Source organism: Carlito syrichta, unplaced genomic scaffold (assembly GCF_000164805.1).
Source record: "Carlito syrichta isolate Samal-C Ts95f unplaced genomic scaffold, Tarsius_syrichta-2.0.1 Scaffold312570, whole genome shotgun sequence".
Lineage (NCBI taxonomy): Eukaryota > Metazoa > Chordata > Mammalia > Primates > Tarsiidae > Carlito > Carlito syrichta.
In genome coordinates, this window is record NW_007256666.1 from 1,025,747 (window position 1) to 1,050,253 (window position 24,507).

General features: G+C 39.0%; 1 protein-coding gene across 4 annotated transcripts in view; it reads right to left on the reverse strand.

Moving 5' to 3' along the window:
* The window catches only part of DMD (dystrophin), a 158,536-nt gene extending 134,035 nt beyond the window's left edge, over window positions 1-24,501 (reverse strand). For all 4 annotated transcript variants that reach the window (XM_008069948.1, XM_021718521.1, XM_008069946.1 and 1 more), the window contains exons 1-2: window positions 24,443-24,501; window positions 18,711-18,772 (exon numbers count right to left, since the gene is read on the reverse strand). In XM_008069948.1, coding sequence (XP_008068139.1) covers window positions 18,711-18,772; window positions 24,443-24,462 — 82 coding nt within the window. In that variant the 5' untranslated portion in view covers window positions 24,463-24,501. The remainder of the gene's footprint in view (window positions 1-18,710; window positions 18,773-24,442) is intronic.
* Window positions 24,502-24,507: the final 6 nt, after the last annotated feature.

A 24,507-nucleotide genomic window follows, 5' to 3' on the forward strand; every position in this document is an offset into this window, starting at 1 on the left:
TTTTAAAATTACTTCTTGGCTAGAAAATGTAAGAGGCTACAAGCCTTAACTGCCAGTAGAAGAAAGAACCTTGAAAAGAATGTAGTGACTGCAGACATAAATATTTTGAGGTCAGGCAGGTGGCTCTTGCCTATAATCCCAGCACTTTGCGAGGCTGAGGCGAGAAGACTCACCCAGGAATTCGAGACCGGTCTAGGCAAAATGGCGAGACCTCATCTCTACAATAAATCAAAAAATTAGCTGGGTGTGGTGGTGTATGCTTAAGTCCCAGCTACTTGTAAGGTTGAGGCAGAAGGATCACCTGAGCCCAGTATGTTGAGACTGTGGTAGTCATGAGCATGCCACTGCCCTCCAGCCAGGTGACACAGTGAGACTCCAACTCAAATATATATAGAGAGGTAAAACACTCTGATAGCCATTGTATCTTTCCAGACAGATAAGTTGAAAGTAACTAAATATTTACTCATCAGTTATTATAAAATTAAAACTTAAAATAACTTATAAAGTTGAGTTTCTATCTAAACTTCTTACTAAGAAGGGCAAATATTGAGAGTTTCCAAGGATAGTTGCCTTGTCACCTTGAGATCATATATATTTGGTAAAAGAAATTTTATCCATTAAGATATCTGTTGTAGAAAACTGTTCACTTAAATGATTTATCATAGGATAAATGTTACCTATCAACCTTCTGATAACTGCAATTCTTGACCACAGACTTTTTTTCTGTAATATCACTTATGCATAAGTAGCTTGTTGGACAGAAGGCATCATAACACTTTACTTGGCTTTCTTTCAGAAGCCTGTTAGTAATAAGTCTCAAGAAAATTAAAGATTTCTTTTTATAAATTCAACACAAGTTATCTTTGTCAAAAAATAATTTTCAAAAATTGAGAAATTATTTTTTACAAAAGTGGTATGCCAATAAAGTGCAAGTTGGGAAAAATAACATCCCTGGGGATTAAAAATAAGAAAAGACTTATGATATTTAGTGAATAAAGTAGAATGTGACATTTTAAAAACAATATTATCTCAAACTGCATAGGGAAAAAGAGTGGAAGCAATCCTCTAAAATGTAAACAGTTGTTATTTCTGGGAGCTTAAATGTGAAGTGATTTTCATTACCTTTTTACATTTAACTTATAAAATTTCTAGAATAAATAAATATATATTTTAATTTTCAATAAAAATAAGATCATACAAAATTTTGACACCTTCAATAAGCCTTTTTCTCTTTGACACTTTTAGCCAATTGCTCTAATATCTACTGAAGTAAGAAACATATAAATGAATGAAGCCAATAGCATATCAAATCATGCTCAGTGTTTCCTTTCTTTGTCATTTAAATTCTAAATCCATATTGACACTTTTTAAGGATCTTATTTCGCCTTGATTATCACTTAGTTATGCCTTTTAGGACAAAATTAACTCCAGAATAGCAGTTCACTTGGTTTTGCTAAGATAACGAATTGCCAATAAAATCTACAACTTAATTAATATTCCCTAATTTTATGACTATGAGGCTTTATCTTCCATTTTCTGGAAAGAACACCATCTCTCCACAGAGTTCCATCTTGTCAGTTTAATAAGCTGCCTTAGGAAAACATCATCTATATCTTTCTGTCTTCTTGAGTGGTATTTGTCTTCCTTCCCAGCAAAATCACTCTCCCTTGCTCTACTGTGCTTCATTCAATGGACAATTATTAATTCAAAGGCTACCATGCACAAGACACTGGTAACAAATATGACGAAGACAGTTCCTGCTTTTAAAAGGCTCATTACAGGCATACTTCATTTTACTGAGCTTTGCTTTATTGCACTTTGCAAATACTGAGCTTTTTACAAACTGAAGATTTGTAGCAATCCTGTGTCGGGCAGGTCTATTGGTGCAATTTTTCCAACAGCGTGAACTCACTTTGTGTCTCTGTGTCTCATTTTGATAATTCTCAAAATATTTCAAACTTTTTCATTATTATTTTATCTGTCATGGTGAACTGTGATCAGTGATCTTTGATGTTATTATTGTAATTATTTTGGGATGGCATTAATTACACCCATGTAAGATGGTGAACTCAGTCAGTTAATGTGTATGTTTTGACTGTGCCGCCATCCAGCCATTCCCCTGTCTTCCTCCCTCTCTTCAGGCCACGCTGTTCCCTGAGACACAATATTAAAATTAGGCCAATCAATAACCACACATTGGCCTCTAAGTGTTCAAGGAAAGGAAGAGTCACACGCCTCTCACTTTAAATCAAAAGCTAGAAATGATTAAGCTTAGTGAGGAAGGCATGTTGAAAGCTGAGATGGGCTGAAAGCTAGACCTCTTGCTCCTAATAGTTAGACAAGCTGTAGATGAAAAGAAAAAGTTCCTGAAGGAAATTAAAAGTGCAACTCCAGTGAGCATATGAATAATAAAACAAAATAGCCTTATTGCTGATATGGAGAAAAGTTTTAGTGGTCCACAACATTCCCTTAAGCCAAAACCTAATCCACAGCCAGGGCCTACTTCTTATCAATTCCATAAAGACTGAAAGAGGTGAAGAAAAGTTGGAAGTTAGCAGAGATTGTTTCATGAGGTTTAAGGAAAGAAGCCACCTTTATAACATAAAAGGGCAAGGTGAAGCAGTAAATGTCGATGAAGAAGCTACAGCAACTTATCCAGAAGATCTAGCTAAGATCATTAATGAAGATGGTTACACTAAATAACAGACTTTGCTGGGGGTGGTGGCTCATGCCTGTAAACCCAGCACTTTGGGAGGCCAAGGTGAGAAGAATGCCTGAGCCCAGGAGTTTGAGACCAGCCTGGGCAACATAGTAAGACTTTAAAATAAATTTTTAAAAATTAGCTGGATGGTGTGGTGCATGCCTGTAATCCCAGCTATCCGGTAGGCTGTCTCAGGATCACCTGAGCCCAGCAGGTCGAGGTTGCAATAGCCATGATCGTGCCACTGCACTCCAGCCTGGGCAACAGAGTGAGACACCGACTCAAAAAAAAAATAATAACAATAACATATTTTCAATGTAGACAAAACAGCCATCTAGGACATTCATAGCCAGAGAGGAGAAGTCAATGCTTGGCATTAAAGTTTCAATGGACAGGCTGACTTTTCTGTTAGGATGTAATGAAGCTGGAAACTTTAAGTTGAAGCTAATGTTCATTTATCATTCTGAAAACTTAAGACCTTTAAGAATTATGCTAAATTTACCCTGCCTTTGCTCTATAAATGAAACAACAAAGCCTAGATGAGAGCATATCTGTTTACAGCATGGTTTACTAAATATTTAAGCCTACCTTTGAGAGCTACTGCTCAGAAAGAAAACAAAAGATTTATTTCAAAATATTATCACTCAGCCGGGCTCGGTGGCTCAGCCTGTAATCCCGCGCCTTTGGGAGGCTGAGGTGAGTGGATTGCCTGAGCCCGCGGGTTCGAGACCCGCGTGGGCAGCGAGACCTCATCTCTACAATAAATCAAAAAATCAGCTGGGCATGGTAGTATATGCCTGTAATTTCGGCTACTTGGAAGGCTGAGGCGGAAGGATCGCCGGAGCCCAGCAGGTCGAGGCTGCGGTGGCCGGGAGCGGCCACTGCACTCCAGTCTGGGCGACAGAGTGAGACTCCAACTCAAAACAAACAAACAAACAAAAAAAAATATTATCACTCACTGAAAATGCACCTGGTCACTCAAGAGCTCTGATGGAAATGTATAAGGAGATTAATGTTGTTGCCATACTTACTAATACAACATCCACTCTTTAGCCCATGGATGAGAGTCATTTTGACTTTCACATCTTATTATTTAAGAAATACATTTTATATGGCTATAGCTACCATAGATTGTTACTCCTTTGATGGATCTGGACAAAGTAAATTGAAAGCCTTCTGGAAAGGATTCATCATTCTAGACTCCGTTAAGAACATTCATGATTCATGGGAGGAGGTCAAAATAACATTACCAGGAATTGGGAAGACGTTAATTCAAACCCTCATGGATAACTTTGAGGGGTTCAAGACCTCAGTGAAGGAAGTCACTGCAGATGTGGTGGAAAAAGCAATAGAACTAGGATTTGAACAATTATCATAATGCTATAAGATAGGGATTGGCAGTAGTGGGAAACTGCTGGTGGGGGGGGGATTGGCAGTTGAGAGAAACTGCCAGGGGAGGGAGAGGCACACCTCATCAACAAGGGTACCAGCATAATGAACATTTGTATACCTAACCCTGAATTGTACCCCACATCTACATCTTTAAAGATAAAAAAATAAAAAATAATAGAACTAGGATTAGAAGTAGAGCCTGAAGATGTACCTGAATTATTACACTCTCATGATAAAACTTAACAGATAAGGAATTGTTTCCTATGAATGATCAAAGGAAGTGTTCACTTGACATGGAATCTACTCCTGGTGATGATGCTGTGAACACTGTTGAATGACAACAAATGATTTGAATGTTCCATAAACTTAGCTGATAAAACAATGACAGGATTTGAGAAAATTGACTCCAAATTTGAAAGAAGTTCTAGTGTGGATAAAATGCTATCAAAGTGTATTGCATGCTACTGAGGAACCTTTCATGAAAAGAAGTCAACTAATGTAGCACAATTCATTGTTGTCTTATTTTAAGAAATGGCCGCTCAAAGTCCAGGTGGGGTAGCTCATGCCTATAATCCCAGCACTTTGGGAGGCTAGGGTGAGAGGATTGCCTGAGCCCTCGGGTTTGAGACCAGCCTGGGCAACTTGGCGAGACCTCATCTCTACAATAAATAAAAAAATTAGCCAGGCATGGTGGTGCATGCCTGTAGTTCCAGCTACTTGAGAGGTTGAGGTGGAAGGATCACCTGAGTCTAGCAGGTCGAGGCTGCAGTGGCCATGAGCGTGCCACTGCCCTCCAGTCTGGGTGACAGAGTGACTCCAACTCAAAAAAAAGAAAAAAGAAAGGGCCTTTCCAACCTTGATCAGTCAAGGTTGAGGCAAGACCCTCCACCAGCAAAGAGATTATGACCAGCTGAAAGCTTAGATGATTATTAATATTTTAGCATAATTTTTAATTAAAATATGTACATTGTTTCAGACATAATACTATTCCACATTTTATAGACTACAGCATAGTGTAAACATAACATCCTTGAGTAATCAACTTCCTTCATTAAACTCCCTGGGAAGTTAAAAAACAAAAACTGAGAAAACAAAAATTTTGTGTGGCTTACTTTATTGTGATATTTGCTTTATTGCAGTGGTTTGGAACTGAACCTGGAATGTCTCCAAGGTATGTCTGTATTTAGTCTTGTGAGTCTTCAGCATAAACAACTATAAACAATGCAAGTACTTTAATCAAACGCATGAGAGCTTAGACTTGGACTTCTATGTTTCCACCGTTATATGTTTGGACTTCTATGCTGATTTTTTTTTTTTTGAGTTGGAGTCTCACTCCATCGCCCAGGCTAGAGTGCAGTAGCACGCTCCTGGTCACCACAGCCTCAACCTGCTGGTCTCCAGCAATCCTTCCGCCTCAGCCTTCCAAGTAGCCAGAATTACAGGCGCGTGCTACCACGTCTGACTAATTTTTTTCTTTTTATTGTAGAGATAAGGTCTCACCAAGTTGTCCGGGCGGGTCTCAAACCCGCAGGCTCAGGCAATCCACTCAGCCTCCCAAAGCGCTGGGATTACAGGCTGAGCCATGCTGACTTTACCGAGCCCGGCTTGATCATTTTATTATTGCTACCTTCTCTTTTCTTCTTTTAGGTAAGTTTCCTTTGAACTCAGGGTGTCCTTTTAGTGCTTTATGTATGTCACCTCAAACCCAAAAAATCTTATGAAAGGTGTTTAGGCTTTGTATGTTACTCAATCCCTGCATATTTGCATAGATAGTTGGTTGCATCACAGTTCATGGAGTCTCCCATACTTCAGTCATTTGCTTGTTGGTTCCCAGACATAATTCTCTCTCTGTCCTTTCTCTGCTCTACTCTTTATTACATAGCATTTTCCTGCTCCCTTACCAACTGGCTTCCAGGTAAGTTTGACCAATGGGAGTCTCTGGCAGAAGCCTAGAGGGCAGGAGAAAAGAGGAGGAAAAGAGACCAGGCTACTTCTCTCTCACTCTGCCTCCAGCAACAGGTCTGGCAGAAACTGTGTCCCATTCCTGGCTCAGGCTCCCTATCAGCTCCTCCCTCGGGGGTCCCTACTGGTCACTGGTTCCAACTCCAGCTTGATGGCCCTGGCATCCAGGGTGCTGGTAACACCACCTCTTGTCACTGCTCTCTCCTGCCTAAGTATAATAGAAGCTTCATGTTGTGTGCATGACTTCTTAGCGCTTCCATCCTTGAGTAATCAACTTCCTTCACTAAATTCCCTGTTTTAAATAACCAGAGTGGCTTCTGGTTATTTCTGACTGGACCCTGATTGACACATCTCCCCAATCAAAAATGTTATTATTAGCATCTTCAACATATCACATAAGACCTTTTATGATCTCATCCCTCCTTACCTCTGAGGCCATTCCCATGTCCCCTCCCCTCCACTAAGCGTACCACCATCATTTATTAGGTGTTTATTTTATGTGTCAGGTATTTTCTAAGCATGATGCATTATTTCACAAGCTTTTTCTATTTGTCTTACTTATGAATTATTGTGCACGCTTCTCTACCAGAGTGTTTGCAGGACACATACATATGACTTTGTAGTTTGTTTAAACTTTTAGAGTCCTTTTTTAAAACTTTTATTTATTATTTTTAAAACGTTTATAGTCTTACAGTTATAGATAGGAAGAATGACAAAGTTACACACATATATATTAATAAAAATCATTTGCATTCATAGTCAAAAGTTAAGGCTTGTATTCTTTTTTATTCTAAATGGTATAATATTTTAGAATTGGGGGAGGGTAAACAACACAGAAGAAAGTTTATGATTTTAACTTGCATGTCAAATTAAAGTAAGTGTATGCTTGCTGGAAGTTAGGATAAATTGTGATCAGGTGAACCTTAGTACTTGGTTGAGAAATAAAATTCTTTAGAAAAATTAAGTGGTTCGTTGAGTATCAGACTTGAAGACTAAAACCTGGGTGTCCCTCACTATCTGAATTCTGAATTGATATCTGAATTCAGGAACTCAATAATTTTTTAGATATGGAAAAACACTGGTATATGATAATAATAATAAAAAATACTATTATCAATTATATTTTTTAGCAGTTGCTGTGTCAGACATTGTCATTTCGCATATATCATCTCTAATCCTCACAATAATCTCCAAGATAAGTATCATCATAACTACTTAATAAACCAGGAAACTGGGGTTAAAATTGTTAGTGGCTCCCTCTATGACCACAGAGAACTGGTGGCAGAACTGGAACTTAAATCCATGTCTCTCCATCCTCAAAGTCAATGAAATGTTTTGCTGCTATAAAACATTGCCTCTAAACCTAAACCCACAAAGGAAAGTCATAGTATAGTCAATTATACAATGAGTTCTCCACTGAATTCATCCCATAATGTAAAGACTACACATACTATTGCTTATATTCTAGATCAAAAACAATCTTGCATTGGATATATATCACATTGTACACATTATATTTAAATATATGGGGTCAGAGAGGCATTCAACTAGGCAAGGGTCCCACCACTTAATCCCTGGTCTTTTCCTGTAGCAGGATGATTTCTATGCTTTGTCTTCTAAAATAATTGCTAAGGATAACTCCAAAATTGGAAAGAAGACGGATCCCTTTTCTGATGTTGATTCAACTGGTAAGACATAAAACCTCAGAAATAACATTTTCCAGGTGTTCCTGTTTGGTTAATTACCCCCCCTTCACTCAAGTCACTTAATTTGAGTTTACATTTGTACTTTCAAAAATTAAGTGCTCTAGAACAGTACTAGTCAAAATACAGTCCTTCACAAGTACAGAAATTGTGCTAAGCAACTTTTATAGCTACTTGACATTGCCATGACATCCAAATGTGTGATCAATGGGTACATTTCACGGACCAGGGTACAAACCAGATCAAGTGTTGCGAATTTGCCTGGTGGGATACATGCAGTGTGAGTGCATACTACTCAGTTTCTTGGTAGGGCCACTTAAAAATCTGTGAAATGCTCTAAGTTAAAAAACAACAACAAGCACCCTGCCCTTCGCCAGTTTGAGAATCACTGCTCTTAAAGTGATAGTCTCTTTTTTTTTCCTTTTTTATAGGTGGGGATCTTACTATGCTTCCCAGGCTGGACTCAGTCTCCTGGACTCAAAGGATCCTCCCACCTCAGGCTACTGAGTAGCTGGGACCACAGGCATGTGCCATAACGTGATAGCCTCTTTACAGAAGAAGAAAGTAAAATATATAAACAATCACCTTCTTACCAAAACCAATGTTTGATAAGCACATGTATGTAAATACGTAAATGTGTATGTACGTGTGTGCACACACACACACTCATCTATAACACTTGTCCCAGTTACATAAGCTTCAATTTATGAGGGGGCACAACGACTTTCCTGGAGTTATGTAAGCGATCAAGACTTTGTGGAATAGCAAATTTTGAAACATTCTCACAGAATATCACCAATTCATAAATAAGCTAATGATTCATCCGCTATGTCATGAGAGAGACTTTCAGAATATTTTTAGGTCATTTTATTACTACCGTAGAGGGTACAGACTTTAAAAAACTCTCCATCTATTTTATGTGAGTGTTCTGACTGTTCTGAATCTCTTTCCAGCAAAATTGCAGCTCCCAAGAGATGTACAGAGGTAATCAGACTTGTGCGCTTAAAAAAGAAATATTGGAAATGTCTGAATAAGAGCAGACACGTTTTTAGATGCCTTTACTCCGTGTGCAAAAATCATCTTCTGCAGACCCAGCTACATAAAATTGTACACATCCAGCACTTTTCCTACAGCTGCAGGTGTAACCTTAATGTTCCTCTTATTTAGATGAAGTAAACTACAATTTGGCAGCCCTTTTAGAATTGTAAACCAGTCAAAGTCTAAGGAACAATTCTTTTTTGAGTTTCCTCTGAAATAAGCTTTGAAAGATGCAATTCAGAAATATTTTTTAATTTATGTTCTTCAATTAGAAACTTTAAATCAAACGATCTGAACAAGAAACAAATATTATGATAGAATATTCCATTAAAATGCCATGCATTTTGATTTAGACATTGCACTTCTCTTTTACAAATAGAAAAAAAATCCATTGATACTCATCAAAGAGCAGATTATTTTTCTTTTTTCTGTCATAAACCGGACAGTAGAAGTAAAGGAAGAACATTTTTAACAGCCTTAATATCAAATTTGAATAAATCTCCTGTGAGAATTTTGCCAGCTAGAGAATAAAGAATGTCATATGGGATTCTGTAGTTTAATTAAGCTGATAAAGCAGTTTTATAAATCATGCTAGGGGTAATGGATGTTCCTTTGAGAACAGAGAACTAGGAGTCATAAAATGTGTATTCTGGACTTGGTTTCTTATCTTCTACCCATATGCAAGTATGAATCAGTCAAATCAACTCTTGAGCCTAAGCCTGCTCAGTCCAAATGGAAAAAAGAAAAGAGGTGCCAATCCTCTGACATGGTACATTATATTCCAAATCAAAAACAAGAAGTATAGTAAAGAATTTCCGGAACTAAAATTGACAGGCAAATCCAGGTCATATGTTAGCTAATTTACAACTATGTAAGGATTAAATATGGTTATTTTTGAAAACTCTTTGCACACTGCAAAATGCTCCATGGATTAAAGTATAATTAGTATAAATATTATCATCCTACTATTCATATCCTTTAGGCTGGTGGTGACAAAAAGAAATTGGGAGATTAAGCTAACAGCATTCATACAACTTAGCTTTACTCTAGCCAGGAGTTAAATCAAAACCAGACACTTGGAGATGAAAAATCACTGCCAAACACGATATATAAGAACAGCTAACACCAACAGAAAGCAAGAAACTTGCCCAAGGTCACACCTAACCTGGGATCTAAATCTAGATATTTTTTGCAGTTCATGGCACTATGATAGCAAAAAAGTCAAAAGGCAGTGGTTTTAACTTGGCAATACTTAAGGTGCTAAAGGCAAGAACCTAGAAAAGCTAAATATTGGAGTAGCTTAGTCAAGAAAGGTTTAGTTTACAAAATATGCTGAGAAAAGCATTAGGACAAGCTTCTAATGCAAAAGGAATTCATAGTCATTCAGAATCCCGCAGTTTCTAATCTAAGAGCATCCTCAGGAGGGAATACTTAATGGAATGTAGAAAGCCTATCAAAAGAGGAGAATGAGCAAATAGCTGCGGTATTCCTTCCTCTTGGGCAAACTGGGAAAAGAAGTACAAGGATTTCAATGGCAGTATTCCTAACTCTCTTGCAATTCCTTATCAATAATGATATTCATGTATCTTGAAGAAGCTTGGTCCCATTGACTTAACTAGGACTTAACTAGTCCTCTTAAGTAGGACTGCTGAAGAATTACATCAACCTATGACCTATCAGACCCTAAAATTAAGCCCTCATTTTAATACCCTGAAGCTCTTTATAGGCAACAGACATGAGGCTAAGGGTCACATGCTGATGAATTGCCTTCAAATCACAAGGTTTTTAAACACCACTTTTCCTAACAATTCCTAAAACATTCATAAGACCTTTTTGTTGTTGTTGTTCTGAGAGCTTTTGCATCATTCAGGTGAGCAGCATGTGGGATGGTGGGTTGTCAAACTTGGGTGACAGATAAATTAGGCTAGATTTTTCTGAAGAATGTTATAACTTCAGGAAAAGAGGAGAACCAATACCCCTTGAGAAAAAAACTGGCAGCTAATAGGGCTTCAATGAAGAGAAAGGAAACTAGAATAAGTAACATCAGAACATATGCTGCATCTAAATTTTAATGTACTATCTGAGGGCCAGGTGCAGTGGTTCATGCCTGTAATCTCAAAGCTTTGGGAGACAGAGGCTGGAGGATTGCTTGAGGCCAGGAGTTCAAGACCAGCCTGGGCAACATAGCAAAACTCTGTCTCTAGAGAAATAAAAATAAAATAAAATAAAAACTATATAAATAGCTGGGCATGGTGGCTCAAGCCTGTAATCCCAGCATTTTGGGATCCTGAGGCGAGAGTATTGCCTGAGCCCAGGGGTCAAGACCAGCCTAGGCAACTTGGCGAGACCTTGTCTCTACAACAAATCAAAAAATTAGCTGGGCTCGGTGGCTCAGCCTGCAATCCTGCGCTTTAGGAGGCTGAGGTGAGTGGATTGCCTGAGCCCGCGGGTTTGAGACCCGCCTGGGCAACTTGGCAATAAATCAAAACTAGCCGGGTGTGGTAGCGCGTGCCTGTAGTTCCAGCTCCTCGGAAGGCTGAGGCCGAAGGATCACCGGAGCCCGGCAGGTCGAGGCTGCGGTGGCCGTGAGCGTGCCACTGCACTCCAGCCTGGGCAACAGAGTAGAACTATGACTCAAAAAAACAAAATAAAATAAAAACTACATAAATAAAGTCAGTTAACCTTTTGAAGCTTAGTGATTCTGTCTTCACATTGTCCTATTTTTACCTGTATGTATCCTTGTAAACAGGTATTCCTGCACTGAATTGATGGTAACACAAATGTAAAAAACATATATTGTAATTTAGAAAGGAAACATGGGGGCTGGGCTCAGTGGCTCAGCCTGTAATTCCAGCACCTTGGGAGGCCGAAGCAAGTGGATTGCCTGAGCCTACAGGTTTGAGACCAGCCCGGGCAATTTGGCGAGACCTCGTCTCTACAATAAATCAAAAAATTAGTTGGGCGTGGTAGCACGGGCCTGTAGTTCCAACTACTGGGAAGGTGAGGCAGAAGGATCGCCTGAGTCCAGTAGGTTGACGCTGGGGTGGCCATAAGTATGCCACTGCACTCCAGCCTGGGCGACAGAGTGAGACTCCAACTCAAAAAGAAAACAGAACAAAAAAATAAAAGAAAGGAACCATAGGAGTACCACATAAATATCTTATTGTATCTATAATTAATAGACCCTCATTAAGACAAATAATTCTTGAGGTATTTTTAAGCAGAACATATTATGTGAAGGTGGAGAACGCTTTTTAAAAAATATCTTCTTAAAATTTCAGAGATGAACTTATGGACCTAGATATAAATAGTAAGAAGAGGACAGGCTTTTAATAATATAACTGTATTTCATGTAAATCAATAGTATATCAGTATTTCAAAATAAATTTCAGAGCACATTACTATCTAGCATCTGATTTTAGAGCCTTTTAGAGCCTTGAAGAGCTTCAGGTTTTAAATCACCAAGATAACCTATTGGAACAGTCTTTCCATTACATTTGTAAAAATGCTAATAGAAATCTGAAATTCACCTCATGAATCAAACATATTACCTCTAAGAAATGATGAAGAATATGCCCTCTCAATAACAAATGGATGACCCAGAGGAGTCTCGTGGGAAATATCTCAAGCACCTCCCTATTTGATAACAGCTTGCTTCACTCAGCCCCTAAGAAACTTATGGGCGGCATGACTGTTGTTTGTTTTCCCAGAATGTACTTTTAAGAAATAGGAATGATTACACTTTTAGAAATCCATTTGTCTGCAGAGTTAGCCAAAAGGTATCTCTTGAAAAATTATGATCACAGCAAGTTTTGGAAACAACCCACCCCACCATAAGCCCAAAGTAAGAGGAAAACAAAATTATTATTATTATTATTTGAGTTGGAGTTCTCACCCTGTCTATTGCCCATGCTGGAGTGCAGTGGCATGTTTTCGGCCACCACCCCCTCGGCCTGCTGAGCTTAGGTGATCCTTCAGCCTCAGTCTTCCAAGTAACTGGAACTATAGGCATGTGCCTCCATGCCCAGCTAGTTTTTTATTTATTTATTTATTTTAGAGATGAGATCTCGCCAAGTTGCCCAGGCTATTCTCAACCTGTGGGCTCAGGCAATCCTCTCATCTTGGTCTCCCAAAGTGCTGGGATTATAGGCGTGAGCCACCGCACCCGACCAATTTTTTTTGTTTTTGTTTTTGTTTTGTTGTTGTTGTTGTTTTTGAGTAGGAGTCTCACTCTATCACCCAGGCTGGAGTGCAGTGGTATGCTCACAGTCACCCCAACCTCAACCTGTTGGGCTCAGGTGATCCTCCTGCCTCAGCCTTTCATTTGGTTGGAATGACAGGCACACACCACCATGCCCACCTAATTTTTTTATTTATTGTAGAGATGAGGTTTTGCCAACTTGACCAGATCTCGAACCCCTGAACTCAGGAAATCCTCTAACCTCTGCCTCTCCAAGTGCTGGGATTTTAAGCATAAGCCACCGCGTCCAGCTTAAAACAAAATTCTTAGACAAATCTGTCCAATATCCTCATTTTAAGGATTAAAATACCAAGGCCTACAAAAATAAATATGGGATGCTTTGTTTTTTATATCCCACTCATTCCACTACTATTCTTCACTACTGTTCTATGATTACTGGGGGTAGTCACAGAAAAATGCTGGAAAAAAAACTCTTTTGAAGTTGCTCTTAGTGATTTCTTACTTGTGAAAATCCAAGACAATGCTTTTGACAAACTATTAATGTGCTATAAAAATTTTTCTGGAGGTTCAAATTTCTAATGACTGTCCAGTCGTCATAATGAACATTTAAGTTATTTCTTTATTATGTCTTGTTTTCTTTGTGTGAGAGAGCCTGACAATATTTTTCCTCATAACAGAATTTTTTAAGCCTAAAACTAAGGGGAAAACATCAGTATTTCTGGCATTTGATGAAAAATCCTTTAAAAGACTATTTTATATTTGTTAGAAATAGTCTGATATTAATCCTCTTATATTATTTTCAAGTTTCTTTTTTTAAGTCAAAAAAGTCAGTCCTTTTTTCTCTGCCACTAAAATTCCTAAGTCTGTTTTTTTGTGATTGGACATATTTAGAGACTGAAAACACATGAGATGATCTCCTTGTGTTTAAGGTTGCCTGACAAAGTCCATGAGAAATTATGTATATGTATGTGGAGTGTCTGTGAGTGTCTTTATATGTGTGCTTTTCTGTCATAGGTTCTCAATGGCTAACAAAGGACACTAAGGAATAAAATGGGGGTACCGATGAAGAAATTTTTTGATAAATATCTGATTTTAAATAATATAAATTTATTGTTGAAAATCAGTTTTAGCCGGGCTCGGTGGTCCAGCCTGTAATCCCGCACTTTGGGAGGCTGAGGTGAGCGGATTGCCTGAGCCTGCAGGTTCGAGACCCACCTGGGCAACTTGGTGAGACCTCATCTCTACAATAAATCAAAAAAATTAGCCGGGCGTGGTAGCGTGCGCCTGTAGTTCCAGTTACTTGGAAGGCTGAGGTGGAAGGATTGCCGGAGCCCAGCAGGTAGAGGCTACAGTGGCCGGGAGCAGCCACTGCACTCCAGTCTGGGTGACAGAGTGAGACTCCAACTCAAAAAAAAAAAGAAAAGAAAAAAAATCAGTTTTAAAAGAATGACAAACAAAAGTATATAGAATTTATTAACTAGAGATTTCCAATATTATATTTCAAGCAATATTATTATATCATTTTATCAGTTAAGGCTCAAGTGTTACTTTTCCAGCTCTTACAAAATGTTTTTGGCTTATAATACTATGCTGTTCCAACCCTGGGTGTGTGGGAAGACTGAATACTTTTATGGGAGAGACAGGTAACATAAAAGTATATAAACGTGTGTTGAACAGGGTGCTTGGGGATTTTGGCAAATTACACTACTCCTTAAAAGTGGTTATATTTGGGACCTGGCATGGTGGCTCATGCCTGTAATCCCAGTACTTTGGGAGCCCAAGAAGGGAGGACTGTTTGAGCTCAGGAGTTCAAGATCAGCTTAGGCAACATAGCAAGACCTCATCTCCACACAAAAAATTTTTAAGAAATTAGCTGGGCACGGTGGTGCATGACTATAGTTGCAGTTACTCAGGAGGCTGAGGTGGAAGGATCACCTGAGGCCAGGTAGTGGAGGCTGTGGTGGGTCAAAATTGCACCACTGCACTCCAGCCTGGGAGACAGAGTAAGACCTTGTTTAAAAAAAAAACCAAAAAAAAAAAAAAAACCCCAAAAAACAAAGTGAATAGTTCGATAGCCATATGGAAAAAAGAATAAAAAAAGAAAAAAAAGAAGTGGTCATATTTAGCAATGTGTAACCTTTCATGCATATCAGGAAACATTATAGCTTCTACAGCAGCAATATGTCTGGAGGGGGGATACAGAGAGGAGAAGCAACATCATATTTTCAGCATGTCACCGCAGACATGAGGCTAAGGTTCTATTAGGGAAGAGGGGCAAGATATGGTCTCACAAGTTAGACACACTAGACCACAGCACCATTTCTGCTTTCATGATATCTTTCATGAACTGAGAGCAGTTGAAGGCTTCCAACCATATCATCCAGCTCAAAATAGCAACTTAGATCTAAAGGATATTTCTTAAAGAAGACAATACAAGCCAATAAGTAAAACTTAAAAACTAATACAAGGTTGCTTTTCAGTATGCTATGCTTATATTTAAACTTTGGAGTTAGTTGGGTGTGGTGGTGGTTCACACCTGTAATCCCAGCACTTTGGGAGGTCAAGGCAGGAGGATTGCTGAGGCTAGGAGTCGAGACCAGCCTGGACAACATAGTGAAAAAAAAAGAGGCTGAGGACGAAGGATCACTTGAGGCCAGAAGCTCAAGGCTGCGATGAGTCATGATTGTGCTATCGCACTCCAGCCTGGTCAACAGAGTGAGACTCTGACTCAAAAATAAATAAACAAAGAAACAATGAACGTTGGAATATTATAGTTTTATGCTTTTTTTTTTTTTTTTTAAGTGGGAAAGGCAGTGCTGGTACTGGCATTTAATCTTTTTTTTTTTTTTTGAGTAGAAGTCTCACTCTGTTGCCCAGGCTGGAGTGCAATGGCACACTCACGGCCGGCCATCCCAGCATCAACTTGCTGGGCTCCAGTGATCCATCCGCCTCAGCCTTCCAAGTAGCCAGAACTACAGGCACGTGCTACCACGCTCAGCTAGTTTTTGATTTATTGTAGAGATGAGGTCTTGCCAAGTTGCCCGGGCTGGTCTCAAACCCATGGGCTGAGGCAGTCCACTCGCTTCGGCCTTCCAAAGTGCTGGGATTACAGGTTGAGTCACGGAGCCTGGCCGAAAAGCAAATTTCAACACCTAGTTCATTTGCAAGATGCTTGTTAGGCTAGCAAGAAATAGAATTTCTAAAAGGGCTGGAATTGATCACACACTTATGATGACTGCATTTTATTTTATCAAAGTATCCCTCAATAACGCTGATTTAATAAAAGAGAAAGTTTTCAATAAATGAGTTCTAAAATACCCTGCAACTGTAAAATTCCATTATCTTTTAAAATCGAGTCCTGACAGTTGATCAGTTTTAAGCTTACCACCACATCCAAACTACTGAAAAAATTTTAGAAATATAATAACTAGCTGTATACTTAATTCCTATTAAAGGTGCAAACATCTATTCATTGATAGTCCATAATTAGCTTTCCATCAAACATATTTGTAATTTCTCATTACAGAGTAATTGAAAGTAAACGGCAGAGAATTCTCTGCAACGAAATGGAAATATGGCCATGGTAATTGCTTTTAGGTGGGGAAAAAAATGTCATAAGACAGAATGATTCAATGTTTGTGAAAATGTATATAAAATTTTTTTTGACGATATCTACTAGGTTATTAAACATCAGTTAACTCTGATAGGTAGGTTATGGATAATTTGTCTCTTCTTTTTTGTTTCTTAGCTTATCTATATTTTTAAACTTTAAAAATATGAATAGGTTTCAATTCTATAACAATTATTTAAAAAATAAATTAAAAGATTACAACTGGAGAGTACTGTGATTACAGTAGGAAAATTTACAAGTGGACTAAGTCTGTGTAAACCACAAGTTATGATCAGGAGGCCCTCAGGCAAGTTTAAATTAGTCCTTTGATGACAGATTTCTAGTTTCTCCTGAACAATCAGAAGTCCTGAGAGTACTGGACTAGGAAGACCAGCTTTCCCAGGACAGCTGCTACCCACGTCAGATGAAGCCTTCATTCTCTCATTTGCCAAAAGATAAGCATTCCAGTTTTCCACCTGTGGTACAAACAATCCAGTATTATAAGCCAAAGACATTCTGTAGGGGCTGGAAATGTAGCACTCCAAGATTCGCTGATCCCAATATTACTTAATTTTTTTTAAGTTTATACACTTAATTTTTTTTAAGTTCATACACTTATACCACTAGACTCAAATATTACTTGAAATGTACTGGATATTCCTGACTAGTAGAACTATAAGTGACTTTTATTCTTTTTCATGCTTTTTATTTGTATTTCTGGGGTTTTCTAGAAGAAATCACTTATAATTAGAAAAAAAGTTGAACAAAACCCTTTTTTGGGTAATATCAACCTCCCTATTCCTTAGAGTCTCTATAGTTGCAAATCTTTTTTTTTTTTTTGAGTTGGTGTCTCACTCTTTCGCCCAGGCTGGAGTGCGGTGGGGCGCACACACTCACGGCAACCCCAGCATCAACCTTCTGGGCTCTAGTGATCCTCCCGCCTCATCCTTTTGAGTAGCTGGAACTACAGATACACACTACCACGCCCGGCTATTTATTTTATTTTATTGTAGAGACGAGGTCTCACCAAGTTGCCCAGGCTGGTCTCTCTACCCCACGGGCTCAGGCAATCCACTCTCCTTGACCTCCCAAAGTGCTGGGATTACAGGCTGAGCCACTGAGCCCAGCCCATAGCTACAAATCTTTAGCTAAAGAGACCTGTGGCAGAAAAGCAGTAATAGCTACACATACATACACATACTCCACAAGCATATATGAATTTAGAATTTATGTTTAAGTACCCTAATTCCCATGGACTGTATCTCTTAACTTTAAATCCAAAGTGATCACCTCAAAGATTTTAATCTATAAACATGTTCATTCACAAAAATGCAGACTTTAAAAAGTAGAAGACATGACTAACTTTTTTGACTAAAAAACAAAACAACAACAAAACGTGCTGCAATATAAGAGAATTCATTCAGAATATTCCCTACAGATCTAAAATTCAGAATATTCCCTGCAGATCTACAATGACAGATTAGACGTTCATCAAGTGTTAAAAAGATTGATGTTTTCCCCTTATTTGTATGCAGTGTATCTGTTCAAAAATGTTTGAAGTTATGAGGGAGGAAAAAAACCCAAACCTGTCAGGGTCTCACGCAAATACCAAACAAGCCATAGTAGAGAAATCATTTAAATTATCACACTGATGACATGCCAGGCTTCAGGAATTGTGAGCACTGGGAAGACGGCAGAAAATTCCTTTACACAACATTCGTGGTTTGGCAGAACTGTTGTCTTGGTTTCACACGGAAGAAATCAATAAGAACTTGAAACAGTATTCTTTCTTCATGGGGGAAAAAAAAAACTGCCGTAAATTGCAAGTGTTTTTCTATCCTTTTAGGCAGCAAAGAAAAACTACAAAGACCTTTAGGCCCTCTCAGGTATATTGAATTTTCAGGAATCAATGCAATTTCTAAAGCTTATTTTTAAGGAGTCTCTGAAAACTGATTGCCAATTTTGGATAGGACGCTGCCATTGCTTTCACCCTTGAAACAAACTAGTGATATATTTATAAAGCAAATGACTTGCACACTAGAAACTACTTTATCCTAAGTCCATCTGTCATTTAACTTGCGGGAAACATGGCCATCTCCTTACCTAAAGACTGGTAGAGTTCTGTCATTTTGGGATGGTCCCAGCAAGTTGTTTGGGTCTCGTGGCTAAAACACAAAATATAAAGAGAGACTTTAGAATTTACAGTGAGACGTGGAGAAAAGGGAGAAAAACAAACAAACAAAAAAAAACATGATTTGTTTTTGAATAATTCGGCATCTTTACTACAAAGGACTTCCATAACAGAGTGAAGAATGTTTATCATACAAGCAGAAAGGCTCCTGTCTTCTTTTTCAGAGGGAAAAGCAATATATATATATTCTCTGGTTCCAGAATTTGTTTATTTTGTTGTACCCTCAAATCGAATGCACTTCTGTTATAATAAATTGACCTTGTTTTGTAATCAATAATCGAATATCAGCATTTCTTCACCCATCTAATGTGGAATATACAAAAAGGACACCAACAATTGATTGTTATTCAACTCTGCCAAAGAGATACTGGACATTAGTTCAATAAATATAAATCACCTCACTTCTCACTTGCTTTTGCTGCCCCTGACACTTTTCCATTATTCTTTCCTCTGCATATCCAGATCTCATATCTGTGATACCTGTATTTCATTTCCGCTGAAGGTATATTCAGCGCCTGACTAATATATCATACCTTCCCTCTTCCCATTACTTTTAGAATTTTGTTTAACTCAGTACTGTATACATTATACCTCTTCCTATATTTTCTTGGGCCTGAATGAAGCATTCACAGTTCTCTTCTATTTTTTGAAGTGTGGTGGCCAGCTATCAGCTCATGCCACAAAAAGAACAAAACACCTTTGTTTCTCATTCAATTACATGAATAAACCTTGGAGAGATAACTACATATACTTTTCCTTACTTTGGCTCGTCTATATAAATCACCATAGCATCGTATTTCCAGTCTTCGAGGATTACATGACAGGCTTTGATACAGTAAAATGCAGCCTTGAATATTTGGGTACTTATATGCAGAATCTACTCATAATCATATGGGGGGAAAGGTGGGGATAAAAAAAGGAGAAATAGCTTAAATTTGGGTACTTCAAGAGCACCAGAAAGTAGTACCAAGGACTCACACAAAAAGAGTTGTTTGGAGAGACAACAATGTCAAATGGCCTTACTGTAGGCTTCGAATTTTAGGGCTCTGTACCCTACTAGCTGTGAAAACTGGGGCAAACCTGCTCACTTTGGAGAATGAAAGTATTAGATGATATATGGAAATGACTGGCACTTTTTGATGCTCTGTATGTTGTCATGTTTGTTATATGGCCCCGAATGATCATTCATTAAAAGCAAGTATTTTATTTGTTGATTACGGTATAGATGTGTATTCAACTGAAGTTAAGTCAGTCAAGCCTAAGAAAAACCCTTCCTAGAGAGCAAAACTAACACTCAACATGTTATTACCTATATCTTATTTTAAAAATAAGTAAAAAAGAGAAACATTTAAGGTAGCTTATCGTACAATCATAAATCTCACAAAGACATATGAAAATTACCCAAACTGTACAATTTCAAAGACCACCCCTGCCATATTTACCAATGATTGAACAGTGAAAGCTATTGAAATCAATTTCCAAGAAAATGTTCACTTGTGAAGGGCGATTTCACTCCCTTCCAAATATGTTCATTTCTGGTTTACTTTTCCACAGAGACAATTCCCATTTGAGGAGTACAACAAGGGCTTACCAGTTGAGGGAATGAAACAGAGTGACATTCAAGTCTTAAAGAACAAGAAGAGCAGGAGATGCCGGCTCTATGTTTTTGGGGGTTTTAGGAAACCCCATGACCACACCGATTTAGGATTTGAAGAAGGGGTGGGCGGAACTGGTACTTTATATGCACAGCACAAGGAGGCTGCAGCTTGCAGCTTCGTGGAAAAAGTGTTGCTTATACTCAGGCATTTTTTAGCTCAAAAAGTGATTGTGTACCAATCCCGCACACAAGTGCAGAGCAAGGAAAAGTTACCTTCTATTGAGACCACCCTGCATTCAGGCTTCCCCCATTTCCCAAATCCATCCAGATATAAGCATCAGGGAGAGAGGAAGGGAGAAGAGGGGAAAGGCACATGTGCCCACATGTATATGCCCTTGCTAGGCACACTGCACAATAATAGCGTCCAATCTCCAGGACATTTGCGAGAACTATATAATCTTCAATAGATCTGTAGAAAAACATTTGGCTGAGCTGATAAACCTAATCAGAGACAGAGACAGAGAACCACCCTGAAAAGCCACCATCTGGAATGGACTTCAAATCGGAGAAACATAGATCAGAAATAAACTTGTACCAAACACAGCTTAAAAAGAAAAATAAATGGTGAAAACAATTTACAGGAGAATTCTGCACAGAGAATTTGAATGAGAGCTCCATGAAGCACCTCACCCCCAAAAGAAATCTCATGAATGTTGACATACCTACATTTCTGCCTTTTTAAGGAATTTATTTGCGAGTTTAAAAATTATGAAAATGGTTTCAGAAATTATTTTTCAATCTAACAGTTCTTAGTAAAACTGAAATTTTCTTTACTGGAAGACTAGAAAAATTCTAAGTCCCCAATTCCATCCTCCATTTGTGAGTTAAGATACTAGTCCTTGATAGGTACTATTCTCCCAATTACCTGTGATTCTGGAGGACTTGAATAACATGGATAAATGAATTCCTCAAACAATTCCAGAAGGCAATCTTTTCTCCTCTAACACACAAACTGTTTATTTTTAAGCAATGCAAAGGAACTATGAAAACAGATTTAGATTTTACTTTTGTAGTCTTAGTTTCACTTCAATTGCAAACCAGTACTAAGCAAAAGAAGTGAGCACAAGTGGAAAGAAAAGAATAGAGTGTGACTAATCCTCAAAACGAGAAAAATAATCTTTTAATCATTTTATGCTGAAAATGCTTGGCAACATAGCTGAAAGCACTTCAAATTTATTGGTAACTATATAATGGACCAAATATTCACGCCACTCTATGTGGGTATTTTCTACCTGTGATGAACCCAAAGTCTTAAGACACACTAAATTCCCCCAAATAGATAGGAAATATGAATATAAACTGAATGAAATAGTAAGCACAAATCTGCATAACTCATCTATATTCAACCTTGCAGGACAAACCAATTTTTCGTATGTGATCAATTTTGCTGCTATGTTTCTTACTCTGTGCCTGTCTTCAAAAACAGTAGAGAATTCTCAATAACCCCATGAGAAGAAGGTCACACTTACCTGGAATATGCAGACAATATAGAAAAATACGCTATGCTAGGAAGGATGGGTGGCACTGGCTTTGATAATTGTCTTTTTCTGCACTTCACTCTCCACATCGGAAATGCATTCCCATATACCATGTCCAACCAAAAAAGAAATTCTGAAACCTGTTCACACGTTTATAGGTACATCTTTGTTCAGTCTTCCTGAGAACAATAATGTTCAACACAGACCACAGGTTTGTATGAACATTAACACAGAGATTGGCTTCATAAATAATTTTTAAAATGTTCCTTAAATTTTGAAAAAATGTTATTGATTTTGGCCCTGCTGGTTCTAAAAGCTGGCATCAGATATACTTCTCTGAGCAGTAGTCAAACTAAGATTTCCCCTGTTTTTTTATCTGTACAAACCACAAAATCTCTTTTTCCCTAAATTAAAATATAAAATCATTGACTAGGACAGAAGGCCCCAGCAACACCCACTTGTCAATAATAAGAAATTAAAGCATTACTCTGCTGAGCACAGGGCTGACCTAATTTCCTACCATACAATTTAAATTTTCTCTCACCTTCTTTAGTTTCAAGTAGTGTGCAAGGTTATTATAACTGCCTCAGAGCTGTTCCTGCTGTCAGTGCTGGAATAATCAGACTTATTGGAATTGCTTTTTTAGTTTCTTAAAAACAAACATTAAACACTTATAAAAAGTAACAGATATCTACTGCTCTCACTGGGGAAATGGCAGTTGCCTAATTAAAATAAGATTTCTTCTGCCACCACTGTTATGTGGTACTGAAAATATTCTTTAAAGTAAAAAAAATATATATATATCTTTCCACTACTTCCCAGGGAGCAATCTAATCACTATGCAGCGATATAAAAAGGTAGCGTTCTCTTGCGATTTGCAGAGGATTAGAGTTTGGCTTCATATATAATCTGGAGCCCATTGATCCACACACACAAATGATTTCCCTTTAATCTGGGGATCAGACTTTTTTTTTTTTTTTTTTTTTTTTAGAGGAACCTTGGTATTTGCATGCTGAATTGTTGAACTTGGCTTGCATTGTTGGAATACTGGCAGGGTAGGGATGGGAAAATATATTTAAAAGTTTCTGCTACCGTGGGGCAAGGGCTTGCCCAGGGTGGGTGTCAATCTAAGCATCAGAAATCCTATTGTACTTCCCATTTCTTGTTTCCTAGGATATTTACCATTTTATTCTGTTTGGCTCAAGCCAGGGCAAAGATGATTGCCTCCGTGGCTGTTCCAGCTGTTACTTGTCCTCCCTTCTATTTGCTTTTTAAGGTTTAACTCCCAACCCCCCCTCAACTTTGGCCAAAGCAATTTCTTTTCAGGGTCGTATCCAATCCAAAATCAAACAATGATGACTGAAACCAATTCCACGGTGTTCAAGGGTCAGAGACCTTTCATATAACCATGTTGTTTCATTTGCTCCTCTCACTTCTCCAAGAGCAACTGTATCCTCCAAAGAGGGGCTTGGGAAAAAGGAAATGAAATATCTAGACAAAAAGAAAGGGTGATGGGGAGTGACAAGGAGAGGTGGCAGGGATGAAGAAGCAGAGAGACCAAGATGAGTTTATTCTAAGAAAGAATGTAGACTTCACTTAAAGACACCACTTAAAGTTCACCACTTAAATCGGATAGACTTTTTTCCCATGATGTCTAAGCAACTGAACCCCTTCAACTGAAGCTTGAAACAACTTCAAATTTAACAGATAAGCAAAGCGCCCTGCTCTTTTCATTGCCGTGCTCGGACTGGGAATGACAAAACTTTGCTTAAAGACGAGCACAGACACCTGGAGATACGCGAGGGAAGGACACTCCAGAAATGACTCCATACTTAACCCCAGGGGACAGGAAAAGAAAGAAAGAAAGAAAGCAAGAAAGAAGCTCAATCAACCGAACAAACACCCCCCACCCCACCCAAATCCCTGACTTCTGAGCTTTAGTTGTTTGCTGTTTCTTTCCTAATTTCTGCAGGTCTTGGGGCATGGGCTGAGCACGGTAGAAAATGCAGCGAGGGAAATGTCAGTTGGAATCCTCGGAAGAAATCAGGCAGAAAGTTGACCTTTTGGCACTTGCAGTGCAATGGAAGGTAGAGCGGCGCGCGCCCCTTCCTTCCGCGAGGTCGAGCGACGATTTAGGAACAGCCTGTCTTCCTCACGTCCACACCGGCAGCCCTTTGGAAAGGAGTAAAAAGCTCCCCCAGCCCCAATCCTCGCGTGAGGAATGCGCTGTCCCCTCTGGGTACGGCGAGAAATCAGCCTTTTCTCTCCAAGCCCGTCCCAAAGCCGGGAGAAGAGGCTCCCCGCGAGCCGGGCGCCGGGGGAGAAGCCCCGGGGGCGCACCTGCAACGGCGCCGTGGGGACCCGCGGGCGAGGTTCCTAGTCGTCCAGCCGCCCGGGATCCAGCCGCCGCGCCGGTCCAAGTTTTGACCGCCTCAGCTTGCCCCCTTGTTCGCGCCACAAGTGCACAGATTGCGGCGATCAGAGGGGGCCGGGGCCGCAATCCACTTACCCTTTGAGCTGTTCCCTCATGGCTGCAAGGGCTCCGCGGTCGGGGGCGGGCGCGAGTGGAGAAGT